General features: G+C 42.3%; 1 protein-coding gene across 3 annotated transcripts in view; it reads right to left on the bottom strand.

The window, feature by feature from the left end:
* RPTOR (regulatory associated protein of MTOR complex 1) overlaps positions 1–13,258 on the bottom strand; it is a 147,903-nt gene that overhangs the window by 100,231 nt on the left and 34,414 nt on the right. For all 3 annotated transcript variants that reach the window (XM_040530186.1, XM_040530187.1, XM_040530185.1), the window contains exons 4-5: positions 8,640–8,798; positions 2,543–2,689 (exon numbers count right to left, since the gene is read on the bottom strand). In XM_040530186.1, coding sequence (XP_040386120.1) covers positions 2,543–2,689; positions 8,640–8,798 — 306 coding nt within the window. The remainder of the gene's footprint in view (positions 1–2,542; positions 2,690–8,639; positions 8,799–13,258) is intronic.

Below are 13,258 nucleotides of genomic sequence, written 5' to 3' on the forward strand. Positions count from 1 at the left end.
CCCATCTACTACAGTTGTAATCCCTTCCTCACATTCCCCATGCTTCATAGCATTCTCCCTCCTTAATTAACTTTACCATCTAATTTCTAGGTACCTAACGGATATTGAGAAGAATCACATTACTATCAGTACCTAAAAAACTAGTTATTAGTTGTGACTAGTGAATAATTAGTTTACTACTGACAGTTTACTACTGCAGAAGCTTACTACGGCAGAGGGGCTGCGCTGTGTGAGAACCACAACACATTCCGGAATTAGCGAGGGCTTCACACGCGCAGGACACCCGAGCCCTAAAGACAGCACTACTCAACAAGGCATTCCCAGCAGCAACAGGTTTGTTTATGCCAGGTTACTGGGAGGGACGGTGTCCCGCTGCCACCAGCACCCATCTCACGCTGCTGATGTTCTCGGTTGTGTACGGTTACACGTTGAGAAATAGTTGGTTTGCATCATCCCAGCTAGCAGGTTGTTCTAGAACCTCATCCTTCGTTTCTTCTAAGCCTACCTATTTCCAGACTAAATTTATTCATGGACAAGAACCTATTTGTTCTTGTGTCAACATTATTCTATGAATACTTCTCCCTCCCGTAAGCTTCAATGAATTTGTACACGCAGCCACATCTTCCCCCTGCCTCTGCTCTATCAGATTAGGAAAACAGCAAGCTCCTCTAATCTCCTTTCAGTAAGATGGGCTAACAATTATCTTGATCACCCTAGCAGCCCCTCTGAGTACCACTTCCAGTTTTACTTCACTTGTCATGAATTCAGCCAATGCAATGATTTACAGCATTCCAAATTCATTGCCATCCACATTTTGTATGACTCTGCAAGCACTCTTCTATCTCTGTTACCAAGTCTTCTACTTTCTATTAATAAAAAGCTGTTATCTCGGTGAGTTTTCAGTAGCTAATGAAGTCTAAAGACACAGAATGGAAAGTTGACATACAATCTGAAAGTATTTTCATAATCAAATTAACCAGTAATTTTAATCTATGTTGCAAAGAGAATAAATACTAGAACAGTTTCCCTATGTAACCTCACATATTTTGACAAAATAAAAAAACTGAGCAAACAAAATTTATTATTTTTGTTGGAATAAATACTGACATTATTACTTGGGCTCATCCTTCTCATTGTAACCAACTGCCCTTGTACCTGGTTTGTTTGACTTACAGAGGGGAGCTTTTCCTGCACAAGCTTCACCTGAGCAATTTATCTGCCAGACAGCAGCCACCAGCAGCCACCTTCCTTCCAGAACAGCTGCAGTCCTTCTAGAGTCCAGCAAGAGCCAAGGAGAAAAAGAAACTCATACCAAAAGCAGGGAAAGGGAGAGTAAAGGTTTTTAACGTGCTTAGGAATAGAAAGAAAACAAAAGAAAAATCCAAAAGGGCTTAATTTTACAAACAGAAGAGAAAGACTGCAAAAAATATTGGAATGGAAGTTGTAGGCTGATAGAAAATCTTGAAAAAGGAGAACAGAATATGAGCACCAGACATTTTCTTTGACCTTAAAGGACTGTAACTTTCAAAAGGCATCTATTACCAATACTATCGATCCGTGCATAGCAGTTTCATGTTCTTCCCAAGCCACAGATGTCGGGAAGATTCTTATCTTTACAACGTACAGTAAAGTCACTGATTGAAAAGAGAAGGACTGATGAAAAGACCTACATATCTCAGGCTATTAGACTGGTTTCTGTCAGCAGAGAAGTATTTCTATTTGCCAAAAAGTCACCACAAAAGCATCTTCAAAAACTGGAATTTAGAATGAAAGGAACTAGAGCCAGGGACATTAGTAACTGCTTGAAGGTCACACTCACAACAGTCAGTTGCCTGATTAATTAATATTTCTTCCTTGAAGTTTTTTTTTTTTTTTTTTTTTTAAATTCCATGTCTTAAAACTACAAGAGCATTAAAAGTTAACCTTTAAAATATGTGCTTTCTCCCGAATGGAGCTAGCAGGAGTATCTGGCACTGGAGAATCTTGCCATCCCCCAAGTTGCTGCACTTCTTACCTTCCACTCTGCATTTCAGATTTACTTTAATAAATTTAAAAGTAATTACATTTGCAATTAAAGGCACCTTTCCATTAGAAACACATTCAGCTTATGAATTCTTTGATACTGAAACCATCAGTGACAACCCCTCTGTGCATCAGGTTTATCTAATTTGGTTTTACATTTGTACATTTCACTCCACAGCACAAAACACCAACTGCATCGAAATACATACCCAGATACTAGACTTCTGCATCTAAAACAAAAATGTTTAGTTCACCCCAGCATTTATCTCAGCAGAAAAGGCCATTAGGGCACCAATTCATTCTATTAACATTACAACATTCTATTAACATTAAATTCAAACTTTAATAAGATAGCAAACCAAACCAGAAAGAGCGGAGTGGCAAAATTATTTGCAAACTAATGTGGCTTTCAACATGGTTTTAAACGTATTTTTTTCAGCTGTGTATAGCAAAACGAGCTTAAACTTAACCCTACAGCACAAACAGAAACAAAATCCATTGCAATAGACTGTGATCTCACCTCCAGCTCTTGCTCCCTCTGTAGTGCAAATTGTTTGAATGACTTGACAATAAGGCCAGCATTAGAGCAATCGTAGACAAAAATGGAAGGACTGCCCATCCAAGTCTGCAGGTCATAGATGGATAGAGGAATATACTGAGTATAATTCTGTAAGAAGGAAAAAAACCAAACACTGGAGTTACACAGAGGCAGAGAAGCAACAGCACTTGCATTGGTTAGATAATAAAATACATATGACAGTTCTGAAACCATGAAATAAAACCTTGATTGAACACAGGGCATATTGATCAAGAAAAAATACCAGTCAACACCTACTAGTAAGGACTATGAATCCAATTCCAATACAAAATACACATCATATTTCATTGCGGTATTGTTTGAAATGCTAGAAAGTTTAAAAGAAAGTTCTAAAACTCAAGGAGTGCTTTGATACGCGCAACCAATTCCAACCAGCATTTAATAGTCCAGTTTTATCTTAAATTTCTGCAACACTGATAAAGGATGTAAACCAGATGTCTTTAATTTAACACAGAACATCTTAAACTGAATACTCCATCAATAAATCAAGACTGATAATTAAGACTACGTAGCCCATCAGCAGCTGCCCCATCTTAGTTTAATGAGATGCTTCATGATTTTATTACAGCCCTTAACTTCTCTGCAACTTTCAGAATTATCCATTAAAATTAAAACCGACAAAGCCTGCCTTCAGCACAGTGAACTGCCAACAAATCAGTTTCTGTAAATATGAAGTATTTTGTTCCTTCTCTTCCACTTCAACCCAACCAAATAATTGGAGGCAACAGCTTCTTATCTAAAAAGAGGACCAAAAATCAGGCTTCGAATTAGCTATGAAGGGGCACACCCCAAGCTCTGTGGCAGAACTGAAAACATAAGCTAAAGGATTTTTCTGCCATTTAAGCCCATGAATAGTCACTGCCAAACGTACAGTGGCTGACTGCATAATCCTCCTTATCTGCAGCCAGAGGGCAACCTGTTCATGTTCATACAGCATTAAACTCTGCCCGAAACCAACAGTAAAAGCTGTGATGTTACTATTAACATCAGCAGGATGATGGATGGGATCATAACTCCCATTTAAATTCAAGAGACTTAAAATAGCTGTAATAAAACCAGTAAACTTTTACAAAAATCAAATTTTCAAGGACACATATTGCCGTATATAAAGACAGAAGTGATCATAAACTGTATGTTAGGTAAGGTAGGAAATACTAAGTCACTTCAAAATACAGTTTTGCCCATATATAAAAGTTTGTGTTGTTTTACTAAAATTAATAGGAAAAAATCATTGTAAAAGTTTTAAGGAGTTAGGAGCTTTGCAAATTGTTACAGGAAAGGAAGATGCACACACTTCGCATTGCCATGGACCATTTCTAAGGGCATCACTGGTTTTAAGCCCATTCCAATCACACTAAGTTGCATATAAAAAACCTGCTCTGCCATACGTAACTGTTAAGATTTTATGGACACACATTGTTTTAACTTTAAATTTATAACACGTGTTGCTACAGTTGAGGAGTATAGCCCTGACTAATACTGAGATATTTCAAACCAGCAGAATTTTATGCTCCAAGTTTACTGTGGGGGTCCCATACAACTTACCAAATTTGCTAATGATATATAAATCAGAGAGTTTGAAGAAAAAAAGGAGTGATAAAAGAAATAATTTTCTAGCATGGTTGCCCAAGGTCATCTTTTGATGCCTGTTCTTGCTTCTGCCATGCTGGGGCTGTGAGTACCAAAGAACTTGTTTGTAAGTTTTGTCCTCAGCATCGACTTTGATTATTTTTTAGCAAAAAAAGTTTCTGCTCTGTTAACACAATTGCAGAGAAGTTCCCCAGAATTGCAGGATAAACATGTTTGAAGTGGTTCGTGATTCCTTCATTTTTAAAATAAATAAATAAATAAACAACAATCATGCTAGGATTTTGTTAGAAAACAGCAGCAAGCAAAGCTACAGAGAACACTGATCCCTATTAATACAGCAGCACTCACAATAAACATGACACACTACTGCACCGTCACAGGCTGGCAAAACACCAGAAAATGCCAAATTAACCCCTTCACGAGGACCGTCTCAACCCTTCCTTTGTATGCTGCTACTCTACAACAAGGCAGAGCAGGAAACCTACAGCAAAAGAACCCGATTCCGTAAGTACGGACTGGCTGGCAATGTGTGAAAGGAGCTGCTGGCTTATAACCACGAGCCAGGACAATGTTCTCCAGCACGGAGGCAGGCTGCAGCTTCTGGCCCTGGCTCAGCCAAACACGCGGTGTTTCAGCAGAGCTGTGGCCAGGCTGAGGGATCTTCAAGTATTTCCAGAAGACTTAATGGGAAGACAACGATGATGCACGTTTTGTGTTTCATACTATTACATCAGCAGCAAAATTTGCTTCTGCCAATGCACACAATGCCCCACAAATTTACAGAGCTGAGGCCATTTCTGAACGAGTGTTTCCAGGGGAGAAGGAAGGGCTCAGGGAAGAGGAGCGGGTGCCCTGCCTCACTTTCTGACATTCTGAGCAGCAAGACACAGCCAGAGGAGCTCCTCGCTACCAGCTTTTTCTGCAAAACATAGAGAGAAGATCAGGTATAACTTCTAACAAAATGAACACAGATGAGTATCAATTTATTTACTTATCACTACCTCCTTCATCTGCCCGGCTAGATTAAACATCAGAAGCACTGGCTTACTTCATAGGCAAACCTTGGAAGATGAAGGTAATCACAAAGGTATTTATACTACAGAAAGCAAACCTTGTCAAAATCTATAAAAATTGAGTTCAGTGAAAGCCTGCCTGTAGGAGAGAAGGCAGGTTTGGTTTTTAAAGACCACGTTAATTCAGCCGCTAGCTTTTCGAGTGCCTTATGCAAATTGCACCGCACCGCTTCCCCTTTCGCACTCCTTTCCAGGAGCGTTTGAACTCTGTTTAACTAAACAAAGGGACTGGGATGGGAAGCCGAAGCGCATCAGACTACACGACGCTTTCTGAAGGTTTTTTATCTTTTTTAATCTACATATCAGAATATACTGTTTAATCTCTCCTGAATACAGTACTGCCAGGCAAGGAAGGCTTCCTACAATCCACAGAGATGGGCTGCAATTCAGGGTCTCCTCTGGCAGGGCAAGGAGGCAATCTGCTAATTAATTCTGGGGCAGAGCTGCAACTGCAACATGAGAGACAGCAGCGCAGAGCAGGGGCACCCACCCGGGGTGCTGTGCTCCTGGGACACCTCTGACAGTCCAGTAGTCCATCTGCCAGGCCCTGTGTCAATTAATTGAATCAGTTCCACGAGCAGATACTTTTTCAGAAGAGTAGAGAATAAAGCACATGAGAGAAGCATTCTCCATATATTAACATTTTAAAACATCAGTTCAGCCAGAGAACCAACTGTGCAGGGGCAGAAGCTTAAATTAATTTTAAAATACCAAATCTTGAGAAATTATGGAGAAGATATTAATGTAGATCTAACACTGTGTGACCTTTCTCCAGCATCTTTGCAAAGTGCTCCTGCACCACTGCATCTATTTGCTGTCTCTGACAGACTGCCCGCACATGTTGGGAGCTTTAAATAATCTGTGGTGCTACAGGAAAGATGCTTATGAGCAGCCATGCCCTTCTCCCCCAGCTGTCACAGATGTCCCCAGCCCCAACCTGACTTGCTTGGGGCATTCAGACAACACCGCGACCCTCACAGCACCGTGAGCTTTACCAGAGCTGGAAGCCACAGCCTCCAACAGAAGATGAGGAATAAAACCAAGCGTTGTGACAGCAGAGACAGGATTTCCAAAGATGTCTGTTTGTTAGGGGGGACGAGGGTGAAAAGAGGAACACTGATACTCAGTTTCTCTAGGTTTCTAGGCTCTCTGATGGTAGCTACGAACAGCACTGCAAAGCTGCTTTCACTTGTTCTTCCCTCGCAGCAAACCAGCGTGAAAGAGATCAGGTCTGCTAATCTGCACACCCCAGAAACCTCTGGGAGCTGATCCGCGCAGGTCTGCCAGCGGCGCTGCACACACCCGGGCTGCAGGAGGGCACGGAAGGCAGTGCTGCCTGCTGGAAGGCTCAGGGAGAAGTCTGTCATCGCCTGTCATCAGCCTGTAACGGCGGCACGCTGATTATTAGGGGGAAAAAAGGAAAGGAAAAAGGAGTTCTACCAACTAGGAGCAAAAGTATATTGAAATGTTTGGACAGGCTCTTGGAGTTTTGTTGCTGCCTTCCATCACTGAACGAAAACAGACATTACAGCCCCTTTGTCCCACTGCCCTACACGTTCCCACAGCACCTGCACTAGACCCAGCTATCGGCCCGACGCCTCCCACCAGCCCCAGTGCCCCAGGTTCTGGCAACACGAGAAAGATGCTCAGCCCAGCCTCACGGGAAGGCAGAATCAATCCAATAATTTTTATTTGCTTGCAAATTTGTATTTGTTCCCTAGCTGAGATGATCTCAAGGTCCCTTTCAGGTCTGCTTTCCTGCTATTTTACCTGAGACTTCAAGTACGTGCATGAGCATTTTAAATCTATGTTTAAAATGTCAGCACAGTCAAATCTCAGTACATCCACTATTTCAATTCAAGACGGCTGTAATACTGATCCTCATTTGGCCCTCTGCTGAGACCTGAGACTGAATTCCTCAGGACTGACTTCTAAATACTGGTGTTTTATTTTTCCTTTATTTCCTTAAATTTAATTCTTTGCTTAAATGAAAAAAGGTCTATTTCTGATATTCTAAAAGTTCTTTAAAAAACCCAAAACAATACTTGGTAACATGCTGCAAAAATTACTAAGTCTCGACCTTACCCGTCGATCTTTATTACAATTGGTTTTTCTTCCCCACAGCCTGTAAGATAAATCAGAGACCTCCGCTCCTAATCACCAGCGGAGTCCACACCACACTCCCCCAGCCGATACTGCAGGCAAACTGGCAAATACCCAGTAAGCTCTTAATAAAGCATTTGGCACAACACACAACTTCATTGAGCAGTAACTTCCTCTTCTTCCATGTGTAACACATTCTGCCCGGCATTCTTACTGGCTTATTTATTACCCACTGGCTGTTCAGTAAGAAGAAGGTCACTCCTATTTGTTCTGAAACACCAAATTCAGCTTCAAAATAATCGTTTAGAATGGTGATCTGAATACTAATCAAGTTTCCAATATAGATTCACCAGAATAAAGTGATGCCCTCTTGCACTTTCTCCCCTTCCCTTTCAAATTATTACTGAACGCTCATTCAATTAATACATGGGAAGTATGAGAAAAGAAGTTCAGCAAGTCCCCAAAATAAAGTAGGAGCAAATCTGTGCAAGTCCTCTGTCAGCTGGATGGGCTTTTCAGCTATGAGCAGTACCTCACAATTTCTTAAGACTCCGTTCTAAATCAGTTACCCTTAATAGACACTAAATAGCTTAACTAGAGGGAAAGCAAAGTACATTTACGTCACACCTGGTAGCACCAGAAAGGTGTTGCACGGGTTCTACATGGCTGTACAAATCATGGCTAAGCAGGAGCAGCAAAAGTCTTTAAAAAATGAAATATACCTATTGCATTGTACTTAGAGGTTCCTCAGTACTCTGTGCTTCAGAACTACAGCTAACTGTATTATTTATGGTCCTCGTGCATTATCCCCATGGGGTTGGAACAATGGCTATTCAGAGGTAGTTGAGATTTGAAGTAAACTTCATTGTAAGAACTTATTATTAAGTGACGTAAGGCAGCAAAGCCAAGTCCATCATGGACCCTCCCTGCTTGCTCCAGGCATGGCAGCAGCGGGGTGCTACGTCTGAAAGCAGAGGAAGCATGAAAGCAGCTGGCTCTACAGGGTTCTGCAATGACCCTTGGGGAACCTGCAAGAACACCTCTCCTGCCCCACCGCAGGGCAGGGACAGCCCGTTTGGTCTCTGAGAACTTCAAGAACACGGAGAAAGCAAACAGCTGTCAGCACGGAACCCAATACCTGTGGACACAGTGAAACCTCGAAAATCCAATTGTTCTCTACCAGAAGACTGCAAGACTTTGCAGAGCAATCAAAAAGCTCCCTCTGGTTTTAACACTGCTTCTCAAAGACGCACCTTATTGAAGACCCAGATCTCCCCGTTCACTGTTGGCCTGGGGACACCATGTCCGTTGTAGTGGAAAAGGACCCGCTCTTCCTTGGCATTCCGACGCAGAGACGTGCACAGCTTCTTAACTTCATCCACCGTAGGATCAAGGCTCTGCTTGTACCGGGCCTAGTAACATAAAATACAAGAATCATTTTAAGTGTAAAACCGAAACTATTTAAGACACAGGTACTTACTTAAGGCAGAAGCATTTATATAAGTTGGTAAGCTGGAAAGAAAAAAACAACACATTTACTGGAAACCTGAATACACAAAATATGCCTGCTACGTGGTGTGTGGGAATACGCACACATGGAGTAACGGCTGTGTGTGAGTGAGCGCATCACAGACCTGCAGTCCGATCCATTCCCCCGGGGCTAAACAACATGCAAGGTGTTTGGGGAAGGTCAGAGATGTTTTAAACATTAGTCAGCCTCAAAAATAACCCTCTGCAATTCTCTAATCATCACATTCATACCCTGTACATCTCCAACTGAAAAAAATTCACTCCTAAAGACAGAAAATTGTCTAAGTCGGGTACACTGCGAACCTCAGGCCTCATACCAAATTGCTCCTCCTGCCCCACCTGGAAAAGGGACAAGGCTCTCACTTCGAGCCTTACAAGGAACAAAAAGATCAGAGTGAATAGTAGAGGAGAAGTTCAGATACCTGCCCTGTGTGGAATAACAATCATAACAGCAGCCCCGTGCTCTTCCCAAGCCCAGACTAGCTAGCTCTGTGGCATAAATATATCCCCTTTTATTAAAAAGGTAGATATAAAAGAAGGTTGACCAACATCTCTGCAAGTATGTTAAACCTAAGCAGTGTTCTGCCATTTCTAGGTGGAGCCACAGCAGTCAGGAGGCTACAGCTCCTGGCAGGAACCTTCTCGGGGACAGGCGCAGGGCCACCGAGCCCACAGCAGAGCGCAGGAGCCCAGACGGTGCTCCGGGCACTGGAGTTTCTCCTTGCCTCCCAGCAGTTCAACACCAACTCTAAGCAGAGCTGCCTGAAAGCAAAGAAAGTGAAACTGCAGCGAGGCTCAAGCAGACAACTGAACAAGAACACAGACGGAAAAGGAAAATGGAAATGAGCTCTGCTTTCCACTCCCTTCACTCTTCACTTGTTAGCAGTGCTGACAGTAACGCAGAATTTCTAAAGCTCTTAATAAAATCTCTACACTTCAGTACCCTCACCTGTTTTTCTTGTATACCTGTACACACACGTGCAATTTAGCACAGCACTGAAATTTTTAAGTTAACTTCTTAACTATTAGCTGTTAAGATCAGGCACCAGGTTATTCCAGACTGCATGCACCTCCATGCTAATGAAGATGTATGAATTTAATTGTTATTACATTTCATAATCTCACCTCTAATACTTTATGACAACACCACTGTCCAGATGAAAATGCATAAAGTTCCAGGAATTTGCTATTCAGACAGCTGGGTAAGAAGAGGGCTAAATGATCGAGAGCCCTTGGTAACTGACCCTTGCTTTTTGAAGCAGCTGATACTCGGCATTATCACAACTTGGGCTGGGGACACTCCGTTATTGTTCCGAACTACACAACTCTGTAAGCTTGTAAATCATAGCACGCTGCTATGTTTGGCAGGGGGGACGACAACACCGTTAAACGAACCCAATACTTCAAAAACATTTTTACTCAACTAAGTTCAAGATGCTTCTGTAGTAAGCTAGTTTGTCATACTCAAAAGTGCATTTTTTTGAAGCAAGGCCAAATAATAAAAAAGTCTTTCAACTGTCCTTTGAAAGATAAAAGCCTGTTTCTCCCTCTCTTCTCCAGACGTGCAGAGAGAGACTGAGAATCCAGAATCACAATGGCTTAAAAAATTAAAGCTGATGTATTAAATAAAGAACCAGGTTTAAGAGTAGGACAACTGTCACAAACATCTACAAAAACCTGCCATTGAGAGCCTGTTTATAAATCAAGGTCCCAAAAGTCAACGCTTTTTAAGTTTTCTTCTACGACACGCAAAGGTAAGAAAGTCTTAAAATATGATAGTAAAAGAGAATGAATAACTTTATTTCATATAAAAATGTTTTGCTTATCTATGCAGCTTGAAAAATAGATATCATGCTGTTCAATTAATATGCGGCATCTCGAGTCAATAGGCAAGATGGGTACGAAGAATGGTGTCATTTACATGATTACAGCCATGGAGCAAAGCAAGCACATGCAGAAAAAATATTAAGAGCGAGGCAGTGATCTGACACACTCATTCCTTCTGGGGACTTGCTCACTAAGTAAAGATAAGAGGCTGTATTAATCTTAGCACAGCCCTCCCCGGCCCCCATCTTTCTCTCGCCTTTCAGTGTTGTTATCAAGGTGCTGATGTGCAAAAACGTGCACCTTAAATCACGGTCCGCCTGCTGGCATCTTTACAAGACACTATAACCGGAGTGGTTGGTAATTTTTCAGTTCCCTTTTTTTTAAGGGGAACGGGCTCATTGGAACACTCCTCACGTTGCTTTAGCATAAATATCAAATGCAGCTCGCAATTAATGGAGGTGAATTCATACCCTAAAACTAAAGGCTGTAGATCTAAAGACCCAAACTGTAAACATATCATTTTCACATTGAGAAACACACGGCTGCGAAGAATGAAAAGGAGAGGAAGGAGCCTGTAAATAAGCAGACAATCACCGACCTGTCAGCCGAGGACTTTCAGGCATGACTTTATTACACATCATTCACATGCATAATACAACAAATGGATAACCGAGTAACAAACTAGACCAGATTTTATTTATTTATTTATTAAGTAACATCTTCAAGACTTTTTTCATTGGTATGGAAAAATACCAGGCAAGTAAATGCTGTAATTACAAGAAAAGTTCAGGGTTTGTTCAGCTGATTGCGGTGTGGGATGTCAGCTGTGGGGGAAGAGGAGCAGCTCACTATTTCGTTTGATGCTCCGTGGGACAGGGTGCTATTTTTAATAACTGCTAAAAGCCAACGTAAGGTCTCTTTCCAGAACAAAATGACAGAAACCGAAGGTCCCTGAGAAGAACATACAGAAAGAGCACGGAAACCTTCCCTGCGTGCCCACCACCACCTCCGACTGCTCCGGCCGGACGCCAGGCTGGCAAAGCGCAAGCTGCCAGGACTCCATCCCATCGCCGGGGGCTTTCAGGGCTGAATTAAACTCTACTGACAGAAAGGCAGCTCGCAGAGACGCAGACCAAAGACATCATCCCAAAAATTACAGCTCAAGGCTTGTTTGTTTTCGCAAAGACGCTACTGTGTCGTCACACGCTTTGTACCTAACGCTTTGTTAAAAACGTAACGCAGATAGACCCATTCCTAGACAGCCTCAACTCCATTGCCAGGAACCCTGCTCATATCTTCAAGAAGGAAAGCTTTCAAAAGGGGAAGGCAGGCAGGAAAACAGAGGCTGAAGAAGCATTAACTCCGGAGAGTTCCCACCTCCAGGCACAGTCATCTGTAGCACAAAAGGCACGAGAGTTTTTTCCCTGCAACGTATATATGTATTTTTATTTTTTTTATGACAAGGCAGGCTAAACAGCAAACTTGGAGAGGAAGCTACAGTTGGCATGAAAATGACAAAAATACTATTTTTCCCTGCAATGCTTTTATTCTTAATCTTTTATTTAGCAGAGGCTTTACAAATGCTTACAGATTAAGGACAGTGGGCTACTTTCCTGGGGGAAATGAAGGACGTCTTTAGCATGATGCACATTCAGATAACGTTGGTCATTTACTGCTAAACAAGGACAACATGTTACTGTGTAACATTTCTAACTGGAAGATGTTAATATCATTAATTAATGAGTTTTGGGTAGTAAAAACTTAGAGAATATTTTATAACGCCATCAATATCAATGAATAAATAATAGCTAACCCCAGGATCCTTAAAATATGTAGAACCCTCCCTACAGTAAAGTAAAATATTTTCCTTTTAAAACTACCAGACTCGAAGAGTTTCTTCCAGATCTCTCCGCCCAGGCCCCTCCATTCGCTTTGTGCCTCACGGAGGATGCGCCGCACACCTCCACGTGCCCGTCTCCAGCGGGTCTGCACAGTTTTTTCCAACTATCCCATTCAGTCTGCAGTTGACCAAAGCACATTATCGTCTCCAAAATTTGCTAAAGGAAGTGACGAAAAGATTGCTAGACCTTTGGTAGTGTTAAGATTAAGCAGACCAGAACGCATCCCTCCGCACTCGCCAGCACGCTCCTGCCGGCAGCCCTGCAGCATCCCGGCCCCCGCGAGCTGACGCTGACCCAGGAATTTACCTTTCCTGTTGGAAAAGCCTTTTCAAACACAGTTTAAGCTGTCATATGCACACTCCACATTTTAGAGTCATTGCGCCTTTGCTGAATCTCCTCCTGTTGTCCCCCTCCTCCGCTTCCTCCCGTCATCATTCACGGCTATGTCCTGGCGATGGTCTGCTGCATCCGTCCCCTCCTTTCCTTTTCCAAACAGCTGCTTTGAAGCAGTTAGTGCAGGAGGCAGCAGAAAGCCTAACCCACTGAACGCTGTGTTGGGCTGAACCTCTGTAACTTGTTGATACCCCCCCCCCACACAAAAAAAGGCTTTATGC

This window comes from Cygnus olor, chromosome 18 (assembly GCF_009769625.2).
Source record: "Cygnus olor isolate bCygOlo1 chromosome 18, bCygOlo1.pri.v2, whole genome shotgun sequence".
NCBI classification, from domain to species: domain Eukaryota; kingdom Metazoa; phylum Chordata; class Aves; order Anseriformes; family Anatidae; genus Cygnus; species Cygnus olor.